The sequence below is a fragment of the Capra hircus genome, chromosome 11, assembly GCF_001704415.2.
Source record: "Capra hircus breed San Clemente chromosome 11, ASM170441v1, whole genome shotgun sequence".
In the NCBI taxonomy this organism is placed as follows: Eukaryota; Metazoa; Chordata; class Mammalia; order Artiodactyla; family Bovidae; genus Capra; species Capra hircus.
The window spans coordinates 171,272-195,028 of NC_030818.1; the positions used below are offsets into that span (position 1 = coordinate 171,272).

Consider the following 23,757-nt stretch of genomic DNA (forward strand, 5'->3'; position numbering starts at 1 on the left):
CCAGGTCTCCCACATATCGATCACATGATTTTTTACCATGTGAGCCCCCAGGGAAGCCCATGGACCGTGGCAGCCATCAAATATGTGTTTTATGAAATAACTCATTTTCGATTTGAATGATTCACACATCCTGGTAGCTGTGGTTCATCTCCACGAATCCTTCTAAAACAGGGTGATCAGTTGCTCGGTTGTGTCTGACTCTTTGTGACCCCATGGAGTGTAGCCCGCCAGGCACCTCTGTCCATGGGATTCTCCAGGCAAGAATACTGAAGTGGGCTGCCATTTCCTCCTCCAGGGGATCTTCCAGACCCAGGGATCGAACCCACGTCTCTTGTCTCTCCTGCATTTGGCACTTGGATTCTTTACCGCTAGCACCACCTGGAAAGCCCTCTAATACAAGGACTGGTTATAAAACCCTGCAGCAGGGTTGGCAAATACTCCTGGTGCTACGAGCATGGCAGATACCTCTCTGATCAAGCACGGTATTCTTTCACATTGAGCTCCTAAGTGAACAACAATCCATCCCAACCAAGGCTCCAGGCAGCCCCAGGCTATCTGTTTAAATTGGCAACAGAATTGACATTGATAAACTGACCACAACTGAGACAGGCTGGGACCTGGGACCCTGCGGCGCTGGACACATCTCTCCTTGAGTAGGGAAATACAAAGAAGCTGTATGAGACTAAAAATAACTGCGTGCATGCATAGTTGGGGCAGATTCTGGGTATAGAGACCAAAAGGCCCAACTGCCACTTTTGAGGAGCCTGGAGCAAAAGCAGGGTACTGTGTATGCCCTCTGCACTCCACACCACCAGAGGGGTGGGCAAAGCACCTAAGCCACCACTCCCACATGCCCCTGGCCATACTCCTGCCTATGCCCCCATATAAGGAACAAGCTTCCCCACTCCCACTTGCTCTTGATCCCGCCTGCTGCAGCAGGGCCCCATAAGGCCTTGTCTGGGCTTCTCTGCTCTCTAGTCAATTTCTGTTGACTGGGGAGGGCCAAGAACCCTGCTTGATAACAACACGACACCAGGATGGAATGTGTTCAGATTTCCATGTTTCTACCCTTCATCTCATCCAGGGAAGAGGTACTGAACCCGTGCCATCTCCTCTCCCTCCGCCTCTGTCAGTGGGGTTCGGTGGTTGGGGGCATCCTTCCCCCTTCTCGCTCCTCCCTCAGGCTTTGATCCTAATACAAGGATTCAGCTGCTACTGTCTCGGGTGCATCAGGCTCCCTGTCTACAGCGTGGGGATAATGCTGCTACCATTGTCTGCTTTAAAGTTTCAAAGAAGGACAAGTGTAACATCTACAGTACGAAAGTGACTCGGGAAGGACAAGGATGGTGAATTAAATCATCATTTTCCTGACAATGTGTTCAAAAAAACAAAGGAAGAAGCCAAGAAAGAGGAAGGCATATGATCCAGAAAACGTAAACTCCAGTCCAGGCCAAAGTCCCTGGGTAGCCGCAGGGCTATGAGCCCAGAGAAGGTTCAGCAAAACTGGAATCCAGGGGCAAGGAGCCCGGCAGAATAGGGACCAGGAAAGAGATTTTTGGAAACTCTTGTGCTTATGTAGAGGATGGATGGGGCAAAGGAGAAAAACTTTGAGGAAAACCAAAAAGTGACCCAAGAACGAAATCATGGTAGGTTACATGGCTCCGTACCGAACAACGGAACAAAGTGCTCATCTGTCATCACAGAAGATCAGTTATGTAGAAATGTGGAATAATTTCCAGGGCATTTGAAAATAGTTGCCTCAAGAGAAAGAGAGAGGGGACTATGGGACAATTTCTTGAAAGCCACAAACTACCAAAAATCCCCCCACAAGAAAAAAACAAAGCTACCCGAAGAAGTTTTGTATCTGTCAAAGAAACTGAATTCATAGTTAAGAATCTTCCAGAAAAGAAATCTCCAAGCCCACATGGTTTCATTGGTCAATTCTATCAAACACCGTGAGAGGAACTGACACCACCTCTACGTAGTCTCTTCCAGAAAACAGAAAGAAGGGGCCAACTCACAGTTCATTTTAGGAAGCCAGTGTCATCGTGGTAACGCAGGCAAAGACAGGAGAAGAGATGCACAGACAAGGGGTCAGCAAATTGTCTGTAGAAACAGGGCCAGAGAGTCAAGTTTTCCAGCTTTGCAGCCCATAGAGGATCTGTTGTAACGCAGGCAAAGACAGGAGAAGAGATGCACAGACAAGGGGTCAGCAAATTGTCTGTAGAAACAGGGCCAGAGAGTCAAGTTTTCCAGCTTTGCAGCCCATAGAGGATCTGTTGTAACGCAGGCAAAGACAGGAGAAGAGATGCACAGACAAGGGGTCAGCAAATTGTCTGTAGAAACAGGGCCAGAGAGTCAAGTTTTCCAGCTTTGCAGCCCACAGAGGATCTGTTGTAACGCAGGCAAAGACAGGAGAAGAGATGCACAGACAAGGGGTCAGCAAATTGTCTGTAGAAACAGGGCCAGAGAGTCAAGTTTTCCAGCTTTGCAGCCCATAGAGGATCTGTTGTAACGCAGGCAAAGACAGGAGAAGAGATGCACAGACAAGGGGTCAGCAAATTGTCTGTAGAAACAGGGCCAGAGAGTCAAGTTTTCCAGCTTTGCAGCCCACAGAGGATCTGTTGCAACTACTCACCTGTACGGAAGTAGTGCAAAAAGCAGCGGCGGTGACCTGTAAGGGAGTCAGCGTGGCCAGGTCTGAGCACCAGTGGGCTGGGTATGTTTCATGGGCTATAGTTTGCTGACCCCTGCAACCAGGTACAAGAACTCTCCCAAAACATAAGCAAGCAGAATCCAGAAATATACACAACGTATAAGATGACATGATCCAATCAGGGTTTATCTGCGAGTGCAAGGCTGGTTTCAAAATTAGATAATCACATGACACTATAATGTATTATACCACAATTAAGTCAATTATACCACAATTAAAGTTTTTAATTAAATTTTAAAAAGTCAATCAACATTATCCACTTTAATAACAGACTGAAGAATAACCACGAGATCATATCAGTTTAGAGAGACAAAGCATGTGATAAGATTCAGCATCCATTTATAATAAAAGATGCTGTGATGATGCTATAATATCATCACAATAATAAAAGATGATGCTGTGAAAGTGCTGCACTCAACATGCCAGCAAATCTGGAAAACTCAGCACTAGCCACAGGACTGGAAAACATCAGTTTTCATTCCATTCTCAAAGAAAGGCAATGCCAAAGAATGCTCAAATTACTGCACAATTGCACTCATCTCACATGCTAGCAAAGTAATGCTCAAAATTCTCCAAGCCAGGCTTCAACAGGACGTGAACCGTGGACTTCCAGATGATCAAACTGGATTTAGAAAAGGCAGAGGCACCAAAGATCAAATTGCCAACATCCATTCAATTATCAAAAGAGCAAGAAAGTTCCAGAAAAACATCTACTTCTGCTTTATTGACTATGCCAAAGCCTTTGACTGTGTGCATCACAACAAACTGAAAAATTCTTAAAAGAGATGGGAATACCAGACCACCTGACCTGCCTTCTGAGAAATCTGTGTGCAGGTCAAGAAGCAGGAGTTAGAACTGGACATGGAACAACAGACTGGTTCCAAATCAGAAAAGGAGTACATCAAGGCTGTATACTGTCACCCTGATTATTTAATTTATATGCAGAGTACATCATGCGAAATGCTGGGCTGGGTGAAGCACAAGCTGGAATCAAGCTGGGAGAAATATCGATAACCTCAGATATGCAGATGACACCACCCTTATGGCAGAAAGCGAAGAAGAACTAAAGAGCCTCTTGATGAAATTGAAAGAAGAGAGTGAAAAAGTTGGCATAAAGCTCAACATTCAGAAAGATCATGGCATCCGGTTCCATGCTTCACGGTAAATAGATGGGGAAACAATGGAAAGAGTGTCAGACTTTATTTTGGGGGGCTCCAAAATCACTGCAGATGGTGACTGCAGCCATGAAATTAAAAAAACACTTGCTCTTTGGAAGAAAAGCTATGACTAATCTAGACAGCATATTAAAAAGCAGAGACATTACTTTGCCAACAAAAGTCTGTCTAGTCAAAGCTATGGTTTTTTCAGTAGTCATGTACAGATGAACCACAAAGAAAGCTGAGGACTGAAGAATTGATGCTTTTGAACTGTGGTGTTGGAGAAGACTCTTGAGAGTCTCTTGGACTGCAAGGAGATCCAATCAGTCTATCTTAAAGGAAATCAGTCCTGAATATTCATTGGAAGGACTGATGCTGAAGCTGAAACTCCAATACTTTGGCCACCTGTTGTAAAGAATTGACTCATTTGAAAAGACCCTGATGCTGGGAAAGATTGAGGGCAGGAAGAGAAGGGGACAACAGAGGATGAGATGGTTGGATGGCATCACCAGCTCGATGGACATGAGTTTGAGTAAGCTCTGGGAGTTGGTGATGAACAGGGAAGCCTGGTGAGCTGCAGTCCATGGGGTTGCAAGGAATCAGACATGACTGCTTGACTGAACTGAACTATAATAAAAACTCTATTAAGCTATGGCTATAAAACCTTAACCTGACAAATGGCTTCTACAAAGACCTACAGCCTAGCATCCCACTTAACATTAAAAAACCTAAATGCGGGACATTCCTGGTGGTCCAGAGGCTAAGACATTGCACTCCGAAGGCAAGGGACCTGGGTTCCATCCCTTGTCAGGGAACTAGAGCCCACATGCTGCAACTGAGACCCAGTGCAGCCAAATAAATAAATAAATAAAATATTTAAAAACAGACAAAAAAGCTGAGCACATCTTTCCCACAGCATGGATGTCCGCTCTGTTACTCAACACAGTACTGGAAGTTTAATAAGTGTAATCAGGCTAAATAAATAAATAAACAGCACGTGTATAAAACAGGGAGAAATAAAATTGCCCCTATTTGCAGATAACCTGATTGTTTATGTAAAAAATCTGAGAGAATCTACAAAAAGAAATCCCTATAGCTAATAAGTGAGTTCCACAAAGTCACAGGATACCATGTCAACATAGAAAAGCCCACTGAATTTCCGTAGTCTAGGAATATAGCATCGGAAATGAAAAAATCTTAAAACTAATACTACTTAAAATAGGTCCAAAAATGAAATACTTAGATTTTAAATCTAACAAAGCATATTCACATTGAAAATTTTAAAATACTGATGAAAAAAAATCAAGGAAGATCTAAATAAATGGAAAGACATGTAATTTCATGTCACTGGAAAACAATATTAAAATGCCATGTATGTACATGTGTATGTTCTTGGTCATGTCCAACTATTTGAGACCCCAGGGACTGTAGCCCACCAGGCTCGTCTGTCCATGGGATGCTCCAGGCAAGAATACTGGAGTGGGTTGCCGTGCCCTCCTCCAGGGGATCCTCAAGACCCAGGGAACCACATGAACCCACATGCATTCACAGGCAGGTTCTGTACCTCCTGGGAAGCCCCTTCAACTGAGAATTGCCTTTAAAAACATGTATCTTAACATAAACTTCACACTTTATATAAAAATTAACTCAAAACAGATCACAGATCAAAACGTAAAGAAGCAAAACTATAAAATTTTTAGAAAAAAAAGTTCAAGAAAACCTTAATGATCCGAAGTGAGAGAGTTCTTAGACTTAAAACCAAAAGCAAAATCTATAAAAATAAAAAATTAATCAGTTGGACTTCATCAAAATTAAAAACCTTTGCTCTGGAAAAGACACTGTTAAGGCAAGCTGCAGTGAATGAAATAATGCCATTTGTAGCAACATGGGTGGATCCAGAGATTATCCCCCTAAAGGAAGTGGAGTCAGAGAAATACCGTAGGATATTACTTACAGGCACAATCTAAAAATAAAATATGATACAAATGAACTTATTTACAAAACAGAAACAAACTCAAAGACTTAGAAAACAAATTTATGGTTACCAAAGGGGAAAAGTGAGGGGGGAGGGATAAAGTAGAAGCTTGGGGTTAACATGCACATACTATTCTATATAAAATAGACAGCCAACAAGGACCTGCTGTAGCGCATGGCCCCTATACTCAATACTCTGTTATAATCCATATGCGAAAAGAATCTGAAAAATAACAGTATATGAATATGTATGATTAAATCACTCTGCTGTGTACCTGAAACTAACACAGCATTGTAAATCAACTATACTCTAATACAAAATTTAAAAATTAAAAAAATAATAAAAATTTTAAAAGACAAGCTGCAGAAAATATTAGCAACTCACACACCTGAAAAAATGATTTCTAATTAAAATCTATAAAGAATACTTAAAACTTAACCATAAGAAAACAAACCACCTGTTTGGAAAATGGGCAGAGGGTCTGGATAGACACTTCACCCAGTAGACTATCCCAATGTCAAAGACGCACATGAAGAGACGCCAGTATTACCAGTCATTAGAGAAATGGGCATTTAAGCCAAAAGGAGACATCATTCCATACCCATTAGAGTGACTTGGAGACAAATAAACAAACCTAATAATATTAAGTGCGGGTGAAGATGAAGGGTAACTAAGCTTTTTATGCATTGCTGGTAGGAACGTAAAATGATAAACGGAAGTCGCTCAGTCGTGTCCGACTCTTTGCAACCCCGTGGACTGTAGCCTACCAGGTTCCACCATCCATGGGATTTTCCAGGCAAGAATACTGGAGTGGGTTGCCATTTCCTTCTCCAGGAGATCTTCCCGACCCAGGGATTGAACCCGGGTCTCCCACATGGTAGGCATTGTAGGCAGACGCTTTATTATCTGAGCCACCAGGGAAGATCCTGAAAAATGATAAAACTGAATGGAATATAGCCTAGCTGCTTCTTACAAAGTTAAAGATACATTTACCAAATGACCCAGCAATCCCACTCTTAGATATTTACCCAAGAGAAATGAGTGTTTACATTCCACAAAAAGCTGTATGGGGAATGTTTATAGCAGCTCTCGTCATAGTCTCCCAAAATTGGAATTGATAGCATGGAGTCATTAAGTTCAATGGCCGAGCTGACAAACTGTGATATGTCCACAGAGTGGAGCACTACCCAGCAATAGGAAGGAACCGTGCATTCCCGGAATGACATGGAAGAATCTTATATACATTACGACAGAATCAAAAGTCTATGTACTTTTTGCTTCCATTTATATGACATTATGAAGATGAAAAACTATAATGATGAAGAATAGGTCAGTGATGCCAGGGGCTGAGGTGGGCAGACACGTGCCTACATAGTGCATCATGAGGTCATTTTGGAGCGGTGGAACCGTTCTGTCTCCTGACTGTGGTGGAGATGGCCAAATATAGAGCATAGCTCTATGGTTAAAATCATGGAAATGTACACTAAAGACATTTTTCCCCCAATAAACTCCAAAAAGCAATGTATCCAATGGGAGTAGACAGTCAAAAGAATGAATCTCTAACAGTGGATTTTGGAACCCTGTAACAACTGATCACAAGGAGAGGTTTTGGAGAGAGGGAAGTATTCTGAAATACTGCAGCAGCCGCATCCCATAGCCACTCAGGAGGCTGAGGGCCAGCATGGGGCAGAAGGGTGAGGCGTGGGGCTTTGCTAAGCGTCCTTCCTTTCTTGTCTCCCCCGCAAGGCTGTCTCTCTTCCTAGGGCAAGACCACAGAGTGGGCAGCAGTGTTGAGAAGGGCCCGCATTTATGGGATCCCCACACTGCTCAACCTCCGCTCCTTTCCCAGGACCACCGGTTCTCCAACAGCAGATCCCGAAAGTCTTTCAAAGTGACTCAGGACAGACATGATGAAAAGCCAGACAGGCACTGGGGGTGAGATTCCCCAGCCTACACAGGACTTTGGGCAAAGGACAGTTTCACTAGAAGTGTTAAACCAACTTCCATGGAGAATCCCTTCTGCTCCCTTTCCCTCTCACCAAGCCCAGTAAGGCAGGTGCTTTTGCAGGTAAAGAAATCAAGGTTTAGAGGATAAGGAATTTGAGGAAGCCTGGACATGGCAGGGCAGGGATGAGACCCAGATCTTCCCCCAAGGACACAGCCTGAAAGAGCTTACTGCCCTATTTGAACAGCAGCTGCAAACATCTGAGAACTGTCAAGGTCTCACCTTGTCCAGGTAACCTTGAGAGAGCAAGTAACAGCAGGACAGCCCCCCCCCCGCCTCCCCCCCACCCCCCGCAGCATCCTGTCTACCCTGCCCCCTCTGCTGGCCCCGGGTTGGGGGCCAACTAAGGGATGCACCTACCTGTGCTCCTGGCTTCGCACTCTGGGCCTGAGGCTCTGTTTTGTAATCTGCAATGGGCAACCCTATTGTTCTGCTTGGTGGGTTCCTTGTGGGGACCTTCTGCGGCTTGGTGGCTGAGTGACTCCCTGCGGTGGCAACTCACCCCCTTCCACACTAACATGGATCAAGTTTGATCTGAACTAAATCTCCCTTCCTGCATCCCAAGGTCTTCTAAGTGGCCACCGATATGCCTGCTTGGTTCAGATATTCAGTTCATGGGTGACAGTCTGTGGAGAAGGGAAAAGGCTTAGAGCCCAGAGAGAGAGATGAGGGTGTATGACCCTGAGTAAGTCACAATCTCCCTGGGCCTCAGCTCCCTCGTCTGCAAAATGGGGGTGGTGACAGTTCCCAACTCACAAGGCTGCTCTGAGAATAAAGAGCGTGGGAGATGCTTAGCAAAGAAACAGGCGTTCATCCGTCACTCGGCAAGCTTTCCTTCCGAATGGGCAACCCACTCCAGGATTCTTGCCTGGGAAATCCCACTGACAGAGAAGCCTGGCGGGCTAGAGTCCGCAGGGGTCGCAAAGAGTCCAACACGACTGAGCGACTGAACACACACACGCACACTGCTGTTACTGTTATTGCTGTGGATGGTATTGTCCGGATAGCTGCCCTACAACTCATAGAACACGTGGTCACAGACAGAGGGGTCTCCGGTTTTCAGAACCAGTCTGGTGATAGCTGGCTTGGAATTCAGCAGGTCGAATCTTACCTTTGACAGTGCACTTTTAACTGAATTCTTTTTTCTTTTTCTACAGCACTGCTACAGCATGTGGGACCTTGGTTCCCTGACCAGGGATCCAGACAGCTCCCCCTGCTTTGGAAGTGAGGAGTCTTAACCACTGGACCGTCAAGGAACTCCCTTTAATCTGCATTTTTATCTTAATTTTTACTATCAATCCTTGCTGTTTAATGTAAAAGTGAATCTGTTCAAGTACATAAATCCATCGGGATTCCAATAGCCACAAGTCAGGGAGAGAAAACCTAAGGGAAAGCTGTCTGTAAGTTTGGGAAAGAAACTTATTTCCAAATCTCAGGTCCCCCAGGCTCAGAGTGAAGCTGCTTCAGACACCTCCCTGTCCACCCCTGCCTTGGAAGTGCTGTGAACTGCTAAGAAAGTTGGTAGTGGGAGCCACACGCTTAAATTGGCTATTATGATGTTAGTTGCTCAGTCCTGTCAGACTCTTTGTGACCCCATGGACTGTAGCCCACCGGGCTCCTCTGTCCATGGGATTCTCCAGGCAAGAATACTCGAGTGGAGGGTTGCCATGCCCTCCTCCAGGGGATCTTCCCCACCCAGGGATAGAGCCTGGGGCTCCCACATAGAAGAAGGCAGATTCTTTACTATCTGAGCTACCAGGGCTATACTCACAGAACAAAATGTTTTTTGCTGTTAAAAAAAAAAAAAAGTGGTTTGTTGTTTTTTTTTTTAAGTTGGTGGGAAGAAGGATATTTCAGTTAGAAATTTAAGTGTTGGAAGTTGGAGGCAGGGGACATCCTCTACTCTAATCGGGTGAGCGGGGAGCTCTTCTGGAGACCGGAGGAGGACCAACGTCTCATGAGCTCTGCTCAGGCAGAGCCTTCTCTCTGTCTCTCTCTGTCTCTCTCTCCCCCAGCGGACCGAGGCTTTCGCACCGACTGCTCAGACCAGCCCGAGTCCTCCCAGACTGCCCGGCCCGCGATGCATCCGATGACAGAAGCGGGAACGGAACCCCAGCCCCAGCCTGGCTCCAAGCCCCCGGCCCGAGCATTCCGGTGGAATGTGGCGAGCCAAGGTCCTCCGGCCTCGGCGTGGCCTCCCCTGCAAGCAGGATCAGGGAACTGGCGGGAGGGACACTGACCTGGGAAGCCCGCGATTCGGGGCAGGCGAGGAAGAGCAGCAGAAGGAAGAGTGCCCGGGGACATTTGGGCACCATCTTTGCCAACCGGAACCTTTCTGCTTGGGAAGGGGAGATAACTTGGTCTGCCGCCCCCGCCGAGGCTGTCCCAACCGATGCCGCGGCCGCCCCTGCGGGGAACCGGGCTCCGCTCGGTCCGGATCGGCTCGGGTAGGGAGGAAAGCGGGAGCCCGGGAGCCCAGCTCGGCCCGCCGCGCTCGGGAGGCGCAGTCCCGGATCCAGGTGCGCCGCGCGCGGACCTGGAGCTCCCGCGGCCACCAGCGTCCGCTGCCGCCTGCACGAGACAGTCCCGGCGAGGCGGGGAGGCGCCGGCCCCTTGGCCAAAGCCGAGGAGGAGGGGCTGCCCGGCCAGGAATGCGCCTGGGAGCGCGCCCAACCCGCGCGGCTCCCGGAGGAGGCCCGGCGCGACGCAGAGGACGAGCGCCGGCATCCTGAGAGCCCTCGCGGGGGAGGCGGCCGAGGCGGCGCGCACGTGCGTGCGGGGCCCGGGAGCCCATCCCAGCGCCGGGTCGCTCCTGGCCCGCCCCTTTCCAGCCCGGGGACACTGAGGCTGACCTCATCCAGCAGCACGTGAGATTCAAATCCAGGTCTGTCCAACTTCAGAGCGCGCGCGCGCGGACGTATTCCTCCCCGGCAGTCGGAAGACAGGACTAGTGTGGGCGCGAGATGGACTTCATGAACTTAGACCGAGTTCTCCACCCGAGAACTGCTATCGGAGTACAAGAACACTCAAGCACAGTGACTCAGAATCAGCAGCCCTCCTCAGCTGCTGCCCTCCACTCCCAATGGAAGGAGAAACAGTTTGAACTGGGAGGCAGGGTTATGGGAACACTGGATGCTTTGCTGAGGTTGGGTGGGACACCCCGCTGGGAAGGACAGACATTAGCAGTCTGAGTCCCCCTGCATCCAGGGGCTGTGGGAGGATCCACATGGCCTCAGCTCCAAGCTCCTGGAAAACATGTTTTAAGTTCTTACTGGAAGAGTGTTTTCAGAAGGCAACACTGCAGATGTCATGGTGCACACCAAGTCTGGCCAATCCTCAAATCTATTTTTCCTGTTTCCAAATTTCATTTAGCAGAGCCCATTCAGAGCTCAAGGCACGGAGCTCAGAAGGCTACGTAGCCTTCGAGCCGAACTGTTTTCTTTTGGAAGGCAGAGGGGAAAATTGGAGTCCCGTGGAAAACGAGGGGCCTGCTGCAGATTGGCCACCTGGGCAGACACTACCCAGGAAGTCAGGCTGGGCTGCCCCGCCACCTTGCCGCCGGGGGAGGAGAGCGCGCCTGTGCACTGTTACTGGTGCTCCTGGGGAGGCTGCTTGAAGGGCGCTGGGCAGCACACTGCTCCTCCCTGTCCAGGCGGAGGGGGCCAAGGAGCCCCGGGCGGAACCCGCAGCCTATGGAAATCGTGGTATTTCTGCCTCCTTCGCTCACATTTGCTGTCTTTGCCAAAGCCCAGTGTCCCCCTCTTTGTACTCTCCCCTCCTCCACCCTTAGAGAAGAATTTCTTCTGGTCAATGAGGCTGTGTTTATTTTGTATTTTATCCCACCTGATGTTTACATGGCAACTGCCACCCTCAAAACCAACGTTTCTCGGCCGGGTGCCTGCTTGCGCTGGAGCCAGGCAGAAGTGCCTGAGAACTTTCCTCCTGCCGCGCCCTCTGAATGGATGCACGGACCTGAAGACACTCCTGAGTTCACCAATGAAGAAACGAAAGCTGGGAGTGGCTGAGTGACTGGCCTATGGTTTGCAAACTCAAGGGTCTCCGGAGCAGGGCTGTTTCCAGCACAGGCTACCTTCAACCTTCATCCCACATTTTAAATACTTAAATATTCAGTCATAGGATTTCAGAAATTTTGTTTAAGGAACAGAGTTTTTCCTGGTTCCTGGCTTCCTTCATCCCTTTCTCTCTCTCGCTTTTTCTCCCTTGCTCCCCCTTCTCTTTCTCTTCCTCCACCTCCTTTTCCTCTTCTCATTCCCCTTCTTCTCCTTCTTTTTCTTCCTCTACTTCTTTACTTTTCAAGCATTCCTAAGTTTCAACACAGATTTTTTTCCTGCTTACCAATTTGTTTCCCTTGTCCTGCGGCTGGCTTCTCTCCCATGCTCTAGCATCCAGTCTGAACGAACCTTCTAAGGTCCCACTGCCCTCTCAGTACTGCCCCTGGTCTGCCTGTCCACAACAGCCCATGACCGGTGGCCATCAAGACAGGCCCTCCACAGCCCATACCTGCCAAGGCTGCTAAGAGCAAACAAACTGTGAAAATAAGCCATGGGCTACTCCGGGTTCCACAAACTAACCTTTGCCTAAATTGACTCTGATGGTCCTGCATGGGGACAGCATAAGAAGGAACCAACATTTCTTGAGCACCAGATCCTTTATTAAGCTTTTCAGGAATATTCTAGTTTATCCCCTCACAACCCAGCAAAATGGGTCCTATTATTATTTCCATTTTGCAGATTGGGAAACTGAGGCTTAGCATGCTTAGTTGCCCAAGATCAAACATCAGGTTAGTAATCGGGAGAAACAGGATTTACGCTTGACTGTGTCTGGTCCCAAGGAGCACGCTTTCTGCTGCAGTTGAAACTAAACATAGGAATTTGCTCATTATTCTTGTTGGCCAGTGTTTGATATTTTCAAAGCCAAGTATATAAAAATTAGCTTTAGGGGTAATTTTTCAGGGATACATTTTCACTGCGAAGAGTACACCTATACAAGTTAGGCCTATTTACAATAACCTCCAAGGAATTGTTGAAATTAATCACTAGGCCCATTCGTACTTGATATTGTTCAAAACAGGACAGTTCTGCCAGATAACACTCAGTTTGCCCCTCCGGATGCATTCTGCCCTGGAGGGCAACCTGAAGGGATGGCACCAACACCCCTGCGTGCTCTCTGTCCTCTGTGTTTGGAGGCTGGGAATGCGCAGTGGGAGATCAGATGGAGAAGGGTGAGGCCCTGAGCCTGAGTCAAGCTGGCTGTGTCCCTTGACAGAAAATCACTGCTCTTTGCAAGGCAATCTCTTCTCCATCCCTCACTTCCCTTGAGATTCCCACAGCCCCTCCCCCTGTCCCGGGCCAAAGGATACCAACAGTGCCTTCATTAGTGGCCCTGGGATAGGGCAGTCCTCTGGTTGGCCTTTGTACATCCTGTCCATATCCTGTAAATAAATCGTCCACAAATTATCCTCATTTGAGCAAGCCATTTCTTGGCTTTTGGCTGATAGAGTGACCATTGTCAATAAGTTGAAAATATTTTTTCCCTCCAGATTGTAGCTCTAACAGGAAATGAGGTGAATAGACACACAATGAAGCTTGTACACACGCACACTCGGGGCGAGGCACCAAGAGGACGCTCTTAATCTTTCCCCTTGCTAATCAATGCTATCTTGGTCTAGGGCTGTGATATACCCAGGTAACAATACCCCCAACACCACCTCTTTAGACTCCCTTGGCTGTGTGACCCAGTTTTGACTAATGAGATGTAAGTAAAGCCGAGCAGATGAGGCTCCCAGGAAAGCCACTTTCTTGACAAATAGAAACAGTCTTAAAGATGTGTGTCCTTCTTCCTCTTGCTTGGAGCATGGACCCAGTGCTTGGAATTGCAGCAGCAACTCCATGACCATGGGATTACAGTCAAGTGCTTAGGATGGAGGTTTAGAAAGAGAGAAGGCATATGTTCACTGCAGCACTAGTCACAACTCGCAAGCCAGGGAAACAACCTATATGTCATTGACAGATGAATGGACCCACTCCAGTGTTCTTGCCTGGAGAATCCCAGGGACGGCAGAGCCTGGTGGGCTGCCATCTATGGGGTCGCACAGAGTTGGACACGACTGAAGCGACTTAGCAGCAGCAGCAGCAGATGAATGGAAAAAGATGTGGTGCATATATGCAATGGAATACTACTCAGTCGTGACAAAGAATGAAGCAATGCAACAACATGGACGGACCTAGAGATTATCACACTAAGCGAAGTCAGAAAGCAAAAGACAAATGCCATGTGATATCACTTAGATACGGAGTCTAAAATATGATGCAAATGAATTTATCTACAAAACAGACTCACAGACACAGAGAACAGACTTGTGGTTGCCAAGGGGGGAGGGATGGATTGAGAGTTTGGAATTAGCAGATGCAAGTGTTACATAGAGAATGGATAAATGACAACGTCCTACTGTATAGCACAGAGCACTATATTCAATATTCTGGGGTAATGGAAAAGAATATGAAAAAGAATACATATATACATTTGTATATATATGTGTATGTATAGGGCTTCCCTGGTGGTGCAGAGGTTAAAGCGTCTGCCTGCAATGTGGGAGAGCTGGGTTCGATCCTTGGGTCAGGAAGATCCCCTGGAGAAGGAAACGGCAACCCACTCCAGTATTCTTGCCTGGAGAATCCCATGGATGGAGGAGCTTGGTGGGCTACAGTCCATGGGTCGCAAAGAGTCGGACACGACTAAGCGACTTCACTTCAGTATGTATGTATAACTGAGTCACATTGTTATACAGCAGAAATTAAACACAACATTATAAAGCAACTATACTTCAATAATCTTTTTTAAAAAAGAAAGCAGAGGGAGCTTACTTCCTTAATGATTTCTCTGAGACATGACAGTACTGGGCCTCTTACGGATATCTTGTTGTCTAAGAAACAATAAACCCCTGTTGGGTTAAGTCACTGGTACTTGGGTTTCTGTTTCATGAAGTGGAACCAAATCTATAAGTCCATGGGGATCTAAATACATAGCTGAATAAAAATAAAGGGAGGAGAAACAACTCTTCTTTATAAAAAATTTACAATCAGTAAATATAGGAAAAAAGTGTGAAAAATAGAAAAGGCACAATTCAAGCACTACAGTAATAATTGTTGCAGGCATGATCCACCAATGAATGCTGAAATCAGTGAGTAAGTAAGCAGAAACAGGAATTTTGCATAGTCTCAAAGTATCTTCCCCCAAGTATCTACATATATTAGAAAGGGAAAAATTTTAATTTACAGTAGATCAATGAGGCAATATCCTGTACCCTCTGATCTGAGGCACAAACATGTGTGGCTTCTGTGACATTCTTTTGCCAAAAATGTGTAACTTCAATCTAATCATGAGAAAAAAAAATTAGATAAATCCAGATGGAGATACACACTACAATACAAAATTGGCAGAATTTCATTCTTCTTTATTGCTGAGTGATACCCCATTATATACACGTACCACATCTCTGTCCATTCACCTGTTGGTAGACACTGAGGTTGCTTCCACATCTTGGCTATTCTAAATAATGCTGCTATGAACACTGGAGTGTATCTTTAAAAATTGTTTTCATTTTCTTCCCATATATACCCAGGAGTGGAATAGCTGGATCATATGACAAATTGAAGGCAGGAGGAGAAGGGAACAATGGAAGATGAGATGGTTGGATGGCATCACCAACTCGATGGACATGAGTTTGAGCAAGCTCCGGGAGTTGGTTGGGAGGCCTGGCGTGCTGCAGTCCATGAGGTCACAAGGAGTTGGACACGACCGAGTGACTGAACTGACTGACTGATGACAGGTCTATTTGTAGCTTTTTGAGGAACCTCCATACTATTTTCTGCAGTGGTTGTACCCGTTTACATCCCTGCCAACAGTGTGCTAATGCTCGCCAATATTTATTTGTGGTATGCTTGATGATAACCATTCTGACAGGTGTAAGGTGACATCTCATTGTGGTTTTGATTTGTATTTCTCTGATGATCAGCGATGCTGAGCATCGTTCTTGTGCCTCTTGGCCATCTGTGCTTTAGTGTTAGAGTCTGTACCATACACACAGAGTTCAGGGCGAGCTAGTGATTTGGGAAGTTTATGCACAGAATGCGGGCTTCCCTGGTGGCTCAGTTCGTAAAGAATCTGCCTGCAATGCAGGAGACCTGGGTTTGATCCCTGGGTTGGGAAGATCCCCTGGAGAAGGACATGGCAACTCGTTCCAATATATTGCCTGGAGAACCCCCGTGGACAGAGGAGCCTGACAGGCTGCAGTCTCTGGGGTGGCAAAGAATCAGGTGCGACTGAGTGACAGCACAGCACAGCACCCGCAGAATGTGGCGCTTATTTTCTTTGGTTCTCTCTTTCAATAAGCCTTTCCCTTTCTAGCTATTGCGATTCTTCTAATTCCTATCTTCGAATTCAACAAGTAAAATTCAGGTTTTATAACTGGGTTTAATCGTCACGTGAGACACACTGTGGCCTGCTCTGAGTGTAAACGCCGTAAAAACGGGAAATGCGCCCAGTGCAATTCCCTGTATCGAACAGTATTTCCAGTATGTCCCTGTTCCTCTCTCTCTAGTATCTTCAGCGCAGTTATTTTAATTGTATCTAGAGTTGTTGTCTGGGCAGTCAAAAGAAGGTACTTCCCCATTATCAGAACTTGAAATCTACACATACATTTTACAATCATAAATGCATTATTTAAAAAGCAATTTCTTAGTGAAAAGTCCAGCTTCTTCACGCTCCACTTAATTTTCTTTTTTAAAAAAAGCAAACAAAAACTTAAGAATTGAATATTTTATCAGTATGTTCAGTAGTGTTAAAAATAAAATATCCAATTAAAAATAAATTTAAATTTAAAAAACCAAAACAAAATAAAATAGACACTGTCTTTTCTGGACTCTACTATGCGTCCACTTATCAAATTAAGAAGCAGAGAATCAGAATTATGACTGTTTATGTTGAGATAAGAATTTGGAAGCTAGAGTCAAAGGTAATACAGTAATATAAAATGAGGAAGCAAGGGATAAACAAATCATAGAAAGTATATTTTGAGTTTCGATGTGCAGTTCAACCCTCCTGTAGCATTTCTCTCCCTCTAACCCTGAGGATCCAGAGGTAAGAAAAAGCAAAATCTGGCCAGAGGGACCTGGAGTCAATTGTTCCTCATTTTCTCATCTGTAAAATGCTCATAGGCCCCTTCCAAGCTTTCAAGTTCTAATTCTGAAAGAGACTAGAAACATACCAAAATGAGAAGGGGTTTTTAGTTCTAGGGGGAGGTTTGCTTGCTTGTTCCTTGGCTCCCTTTTTTTTGCCGCGATGGTGGTACTCAGTGTACATTTTTTAAAACTAAAATTTTGCCTCTTAGTTGGCATTTGGTAAGTAAAAGTGAATTTACAAATTTTTTAAAGGCAAGAATAAGAGACCAAAAATGTTGAGGTTAGACCTCTTCAGAGACATAGTTTGGCACCATCTGCTGGGTAGGGTTAAAAGTGTTCGTGTACAGAAGCTTGCATTGCAGTTTCTTATTTTGTTTAGTTGCTGAGTCATGTCCAGCTCTTTGCAACCCCATGGACTGCAGCACGCCAGGCTTCTCTGGCAGCTTCTTATTGCTTTCCCAAAATGATTTAAAGGAAATGTTGTCAAAATTATTTACATCTGAATTCAGTAGCATACCAGGTTATGTTAGTAGGAATTTAGCTGTCAATCCACTATCATTGAAGGAGCATGGGACATGCCTTGGGTCATGTCATTTAACTTTTAAAGTCTTTGACTGTGCTGGGTCTCCCTTGCTGTGCCGACTTTTCTCTGACGGCAGCAGGTGGGGGGCTACTCTCTCTGGCTGCGGCGCGCGGGTTTCTCACTGCCTCTCTAGTGGTGAAGCGCAGGCTCTAGGTGCGCGGGCTTCAGCAGTTGCAGCTCCCGGGCTTGGTGGTTGTGGCCCGCGGGCTCTGGAACACAGGTTCAGTAGTGGTGGCACAGGGGCTTAGCTGTTCCACAGCATGTTGGGTCTTCCTGTACGAGGGATTGAACCCAGGTCTGCCGCACTGGCAGGTGGATTCTTTACCAACGAGCCATCAGAGAAGCCCAGGGTAACTTCATTTTAACACACGTAAATAAACCTTAGCATGTGTTTGAATTTTGTATGGAGGAGTCTGTTTGAGCTCCGTAACGTGTACAACAATCACCGTTAACACTAACCTTAGCTGTCTTGGGAAGGCCTGGGCACTAGGCACTTTCTTTCCTCCCTCTCCCTTCCTTCATTTTGGGTCACAAAAGGTGGAATGTTTATTTACATTTTGATACATATATGTGATGATCCAGGGCTTCCCAGGTGGCTCAGTAAAAAAAAATCCGCCTGCCAATGGAAGAGACACAGGTTTCATTCTTGATCCGGGAAGATCCCACACGCCTCGAAGCAACTAAACCTGTGAGCCACAGCTATGAAGTCTGTGCCCTGGAGCTTGTGCCCCACAACAGAAGCCACCACAGTGAGAAAGCCGAGCGCTGCAGCTGGAGAGCAGCCCCACTCACTGCAACTAGAGAAGAGGCCGCACAGCAACAGGGACCCATCACAGACAAAACATGTCAATCATTAAAAAGAAAAGATAGCGGGCAGGCATTCTGCCCATGCCACTTCCCAGTCCACCTGGCGGTTTAGTGTGGCTTTGTGACTTGAGTTTTGCTAATGAAATGTGCTAAGTGATGGGCACCACTTTCAGGTTTTGCCCTACAAAACGCCCCGTCTGGAGCAACCCTCCCCTCCTGCTAGCTGAATGCAGATGGCAGGCCCACAGTATGAAAATACACCTTGGGCCCCCGAGGGATCGTGTGGAGCAGGGTTGCCCTGCTCACCTCTGCAGCTATCCTACGAGTTAAGAGAAAGAGACTTTTTGTCTTAGCCTCTTGAAATGTAATTGAATAATTATTTACAGCCTAGGAGAAGGCGATGGCACCCCATTCCAGTACTCTTGCCTGGAAAATCCCATGGGCGGAGGAGCCTGGTAGGCTGCAGTCCATGGGGTTGCAAAGACACTACTGAGCGACTTCACTTTCACTTTCCACTTTCATGCACTGGAGAAGACAATGGCAACCCACTCCAGTGTTCTTGCCTGGAGAATCCCAGGGACGGGGGAGCCTGGCGGGCTGCCGTCTATGGGGTCACACAGAGTCGGACACGACTGAAGCAACTTAGCAGCAGCAGCAGCAGCTGAACCTAAATACTCTAAGTGCCCCTGTGATTTGTTGCCACTGTCTTTACTTGGTGTTTACATGAGTTCACGTGTAACTTTATATCGTATTTGTAAAATTCTGTGGCTGTGCCGGGTCTCTGTTGCAGCGCGCGGGCTTTCTCCAGCTGTGGTGAGCAAGGACCACTCTCCAGCTGTGGTGCCTGGGTTCCTCACAGCGCTGGCTTCTCTTATCACGGCTCCCGGGCTCAGCAGTTGCGGAGGGTGGGCTTAGTTGCTCCGTGGGATGTGGGGTCTTCCTGGACCAGGGGTCAAACTCATATCCCTTGCATTGGCAGGCGGATTCTTAACCACTGCCATGAGGGAGGTGCCATATCTCCTGTAAGTACATTTCTATGTTGTTACAGTCTTCATAATGTAATGGTTGCAGAGTAGCTGGTTAAACTATAATTCCTTAACCATTCTATTGTGATGTTTAGTTTATTTTTTCCTCTACTTTAAATAATGCTATACTGAACACTTTTATGCAGAAGCCAGGCTTCCCTGGTGGCTCAGCCCATAAAGAATCTGCCTGCAATGCAGGAGACGGGAGACATGGGTTTGATCCCTGGGTCAGGAAGATCTTTTGGAGAAGGGGATGACTACCCATGCCAGTATTCTTGCCTGGGAAATCCCATGAACAGAGAAGCCTGGCACTATTGATGTGCTCATTTCCTTAGACACTGAAAGCAAAACAATTGTTACAAATACTTCGATTTGAGCTTTTAAAAGTTTCTCCTTTCATTTCGCGTTTGTCACTACTGAGGTTGAACATTGTCCATGTTTACTGTCCTCCTCTTTCGAGAAGTTAATGTCCTACTATCTATCAGAGTCTACATTTCCTGTAGATTTTAATAATTTTAGTACTCATAGATATTACCAAGAATCAACCATCCAGAAATCTCAAGAAAGCATTTTATTAAGTCAGAACAAATATTAAGGCACAAAAATACATCAGTTTTTTTCAAATAAAAATCTTTGAAATAGTTTTGTGCTACATTCAAAGCAACGTCTTCCAAATTATACAATAATTTAACTTCTTAAATAAAAAATATACAACTTTAGCCCCTAAATTTTCTTCCCAAATACATGTTTTCCTAGTTCTAAAGAAGTTTCTTCTTGAGCTCCTGTTATAATATCCATGTCCTTAAATCTCCTTTTGTCACTTAAATACATTCTTCAGCACTTTAACCAATACACTAAACTTCTTTCTTTAAGGCGCGGTGTTTTGCATTGCTTATCGCATGTTGTTGGTCGATACCAAGACACAAGTTCCAACACGAGGGGCTTATAAAGCTAGTATAACATGTCTCATAAACCAGTTATGTATAGTTTAGTGCAACAGACTCAAACCCTTTAAAAAAGATATAAAAAATCAATCACATGTACATCTTTTATATCCTTAGCCTTCACATTATAGTAGTGCAAATATACTGTGTTAGAGTGGGGAAGTCTAGAACTCTCTGTAGGATATATGAAAGATTTTAAATATTTTCTTCACAAGAAAAGTATAGGAACATCTTATCTCTTGGGCTCAAAAAATTCACACATTCATCTATTTTTCCTTATGTTTGAAATGAACTTTCCTTTAAAGCAGATACTAATATTCCTCTAACTTAAAACGTGAAAGTTCCCTTTTAAGCCAACGTCATACATCACAGAAGTCTAACACAAATGGCACAGTAAGAACACTTCGGCATTTTGCCTAGAAACAAAGAGAACTGGACTCTTACCCTCAGATCCCTGCATTCATAAGGAGACCCATTCTGATGGCATCCTAAGAATAAATTGGTGTGGCAGCCTCGAAGACCCCAACCACCAGTTTCCGGAGTCTTTGTGCAGAAGCAATGGTGATGAGCTGTGACGGTGTTCCTGAGTGTGACTTCTCCCTGGGGGTCCTTCATAAGAACTAAGGCTACAGTTCTGGGGCTCGCCCTCCTGGGCACACGAGGGGGCCAAGAAGGCCCTCTATAGGAATAACTGATTCAGGCTGAGTCTTCAGTAAACAACACTGACCACCGAGAATGACAGACACAGTATATGTCCTTTGGAAAACATTTCTGATGAGGTTATCAGGAGAAAATACTGCTTTCTGTGATGATGAGAAAAGTCTGCATTTTGGTACATAGCTGAGCTATGCAGGCACAGCATTATTTGTCTTGTCAGCTGCAGAAAGAAGTGTTTTCATCAACACTATCAAGGTTACGTCAGAGGTGTTAACCCTTATCACTGCACACTTCCCACTGACTCCCTACTCATACTCCACTACCTCTGCGGCTGGAAGCCCAGGATTCTGTATTTCAAAATTCAACTGGAGCCATATGAGTTGGGGATCAATCTGCTTCAAAATCTGGGGAGTGGTACCAGATACAAATGTTAGGAACAAGAAGGAAATGGTCACCTCCAGCTCTGAAACAACTGAGCTGAGGGCCAAATATACACCACAGTCAAAATGGACATAAACACTGGGAAACACCTCAGGTGGAGTCCACTACTTTGGCAGAAACGGAAATAAGAAAGGGAACCCACATTGTTAGACATTCTTTTCTTGGGAAGGATGGCCCAAAGCAAAAGCATGATGAAAGCCACGCCTTTCTCAGTACAACAGGGTCCAATATTCACTATTGAAAATACAGCTGAAAGTATCTTTCAACAGTCATTACTACTAGAAATCTTTTTTATTTTTTAACTAACCCCTATGAAATGAGCAAATGAGAAACCAATTCAAAAGGTAGCCTTTTCAAAGAAACCATTTCACTCTGTGGCTTCACTATGGAAAAGAAAAAAAAAGGAAGGTTATAATTCAAGTGTTTGTACTGGTTAAGACCCTGATACTACTTCATGAAAAACTGAAGTCATCCTTAACTCCAAAGGTTAGAACTCCTTCAAAGAAAGACACAGAAGATTCTAACTTTAATTCCTATTCTAAACATCCACCAGCCCTGTATCTTTGGTCAGGAAAGCAGCCAAACAGCTACCATTTCCGTCAAACTGTATCCAATGGTTTTTCAAGTTTAGCATGCTCTGCATTAACAAAAAAAACTTTTTTAAATTTTCGAATCACACATTACATATATAACAAAATAATGTATAAAACATGGTTTAAGGTTAAAAAATTAATTACAAGATTAATAGTGATATACTTACTATGCAGTTAAATACATGTATTACTACAAAATCAAATATGCTAGGATGATATAGAAGGTTCTAGTTTCCTCAAAGCTCACTGGTAATGAGCCTCCCAGCTTGCTAGGGAAGAAGTGCTCTGGTGGAACCATGTGGCCAGGTGACCCCACCTGTCCCAGGCACATTCAGCAGCAGCACGTATACACCCGGCCTAAGGGAGGGGACAAGCGGAGCAGATTTTCAGAAGGGATCTCTCTCTCCATGAACTGTGTTCCCCTGAGCTCAGAGAAGATCAACAATTCGATGTGCATGGTGTGAGCTGCACACAAGGCCTTTGCACAGACCCGTGCACACACACATATGCACACCCAGAGCAAGACTACCCATATATACACCCTCATGTTCCAACATTTATCGAGTTTTACTCACTGGATTGGCCAAAAAGTTCGTTCAGGTTTTCCTGTAACCTCTCACAGAACAAATGAACTTTCTGGCCAACTCAGTATTACCAAATCACTTCAGCATGAAAGTCAAAGAGAGTTATTATTGCAATGTATAACTATAAACCCAACAGATGGAGACACTGCTTTAACCATATCTCAGAAGAATCATATCACTGTTTCGAAGAACAATAGGAACGTTGATGTAAGTAAGGTATTTTAAATTGCCATATTTTAAAAAAAAATTGTCGTATTTTTCAGAAAGGAAAAAAAAGAGAGAGAACCCACATGCCCAAATCCACATGTCTGCCACCCGTCAGCTAAGGGTAGCTGGGAACCTATCTCTATTATAATACTTCTCTCAGATCATTGCCAAGTAGGCAATGTAATGGACATGAAACTGGCACTCAGGGGTCAGTTTAAAAAAGGGTTACAGAAACCTCCTACCATCTGAATTCTTAATTTTCACACATAGATTTCCAAGATGACGCAATAAAAACTTGTTGCACTTTATCAAAACGAAGTTCTCTTTTAGTCTTGAGGGAGTCCTTCATCATTATTGGGTTCCATCACATTATTTTTTCGGAAGAGAACATTTTTTCTGCCATTTCAGATCTGGTCATAATTTCCTTTAAAAAAAAAGGCGGTGGTGGGGGGGGAGATATTTGTTAAAATGTTGATGCTTCTTCCAAGACCTAACACAATTCTCTATAGAGTGTCTATAAAGTGGCCACAGTTTCGTGCCTTCCATGCCACAATATACACAGAAATATTAGATACAAAAAATAAAAACCATACAGTCCAGACTTCTACTTATGGAGTATAATCATCCAGGTATTTGTCTGACTTAACCTGTTTAAGTATTTTTTAAATTAGAAATCAATAATTTATCAAATGAATCCTATAAATGCCCCTTTAAGAGTAATTCCATGGTATACACATCCTGGAGTCCAAAGGTTTTTTGCGGCGGGGGGGGGGGGGGGCGCGTAATTATTGACTTTATTGGAAGATAGTTGCTTTACAATGTTGTGTTGGTTTCTGCCTTACATCAACACAAATCAACCACAG

The 23,757-nt window shown here is 45.2% G+C and overlaps 2 protein-coding genes across 3 annotated transcripts in view; both read right to left on the reverse strand.

Annotated features, from left to right (window-relative positions):
* The window catches only part of FBLN7 (fibulin 7), a 57,069-nt gene extending 46,591 nt beyond the window's left edge, over positions 1 to 10,478 (reverse strand). Inside the window, exon 1 of the mRNA XM_018054800.1 lies at positions 10,094 to 10,478. Within this exon, the coding sequence (XP_017910289.1) occupies positions 10,094 to 10,168 (75 nt within the window). The 5' untranslated portion in view covers positions 10,169 to 10,478. The remainder of the gene's footprint in view (positions 1 to 10,093) is intronic.
* The window catches only part of TMEM87B (transmembrane protein 87B), a 50,349-nt gene continuing 46,613 nt past the window's right edge, over positions 20,022 to 23,757 (reverse strand). For both annotated transcript variants that reach the window (XM_018054802.1, XM_005686408.3), the window contains exon 19: positions 20,022 to 23,318. In XM_018054802.1, coding sequence (XP_017910291.1) covers positions 23,259 to 23,318 — 60 coding nt within the window. In that variant the 3' untranslated portion in view covers positions 20,022 to 23,258. The remainder of the gene's footprint in view (positions 23,319 to 23,757) is intronic.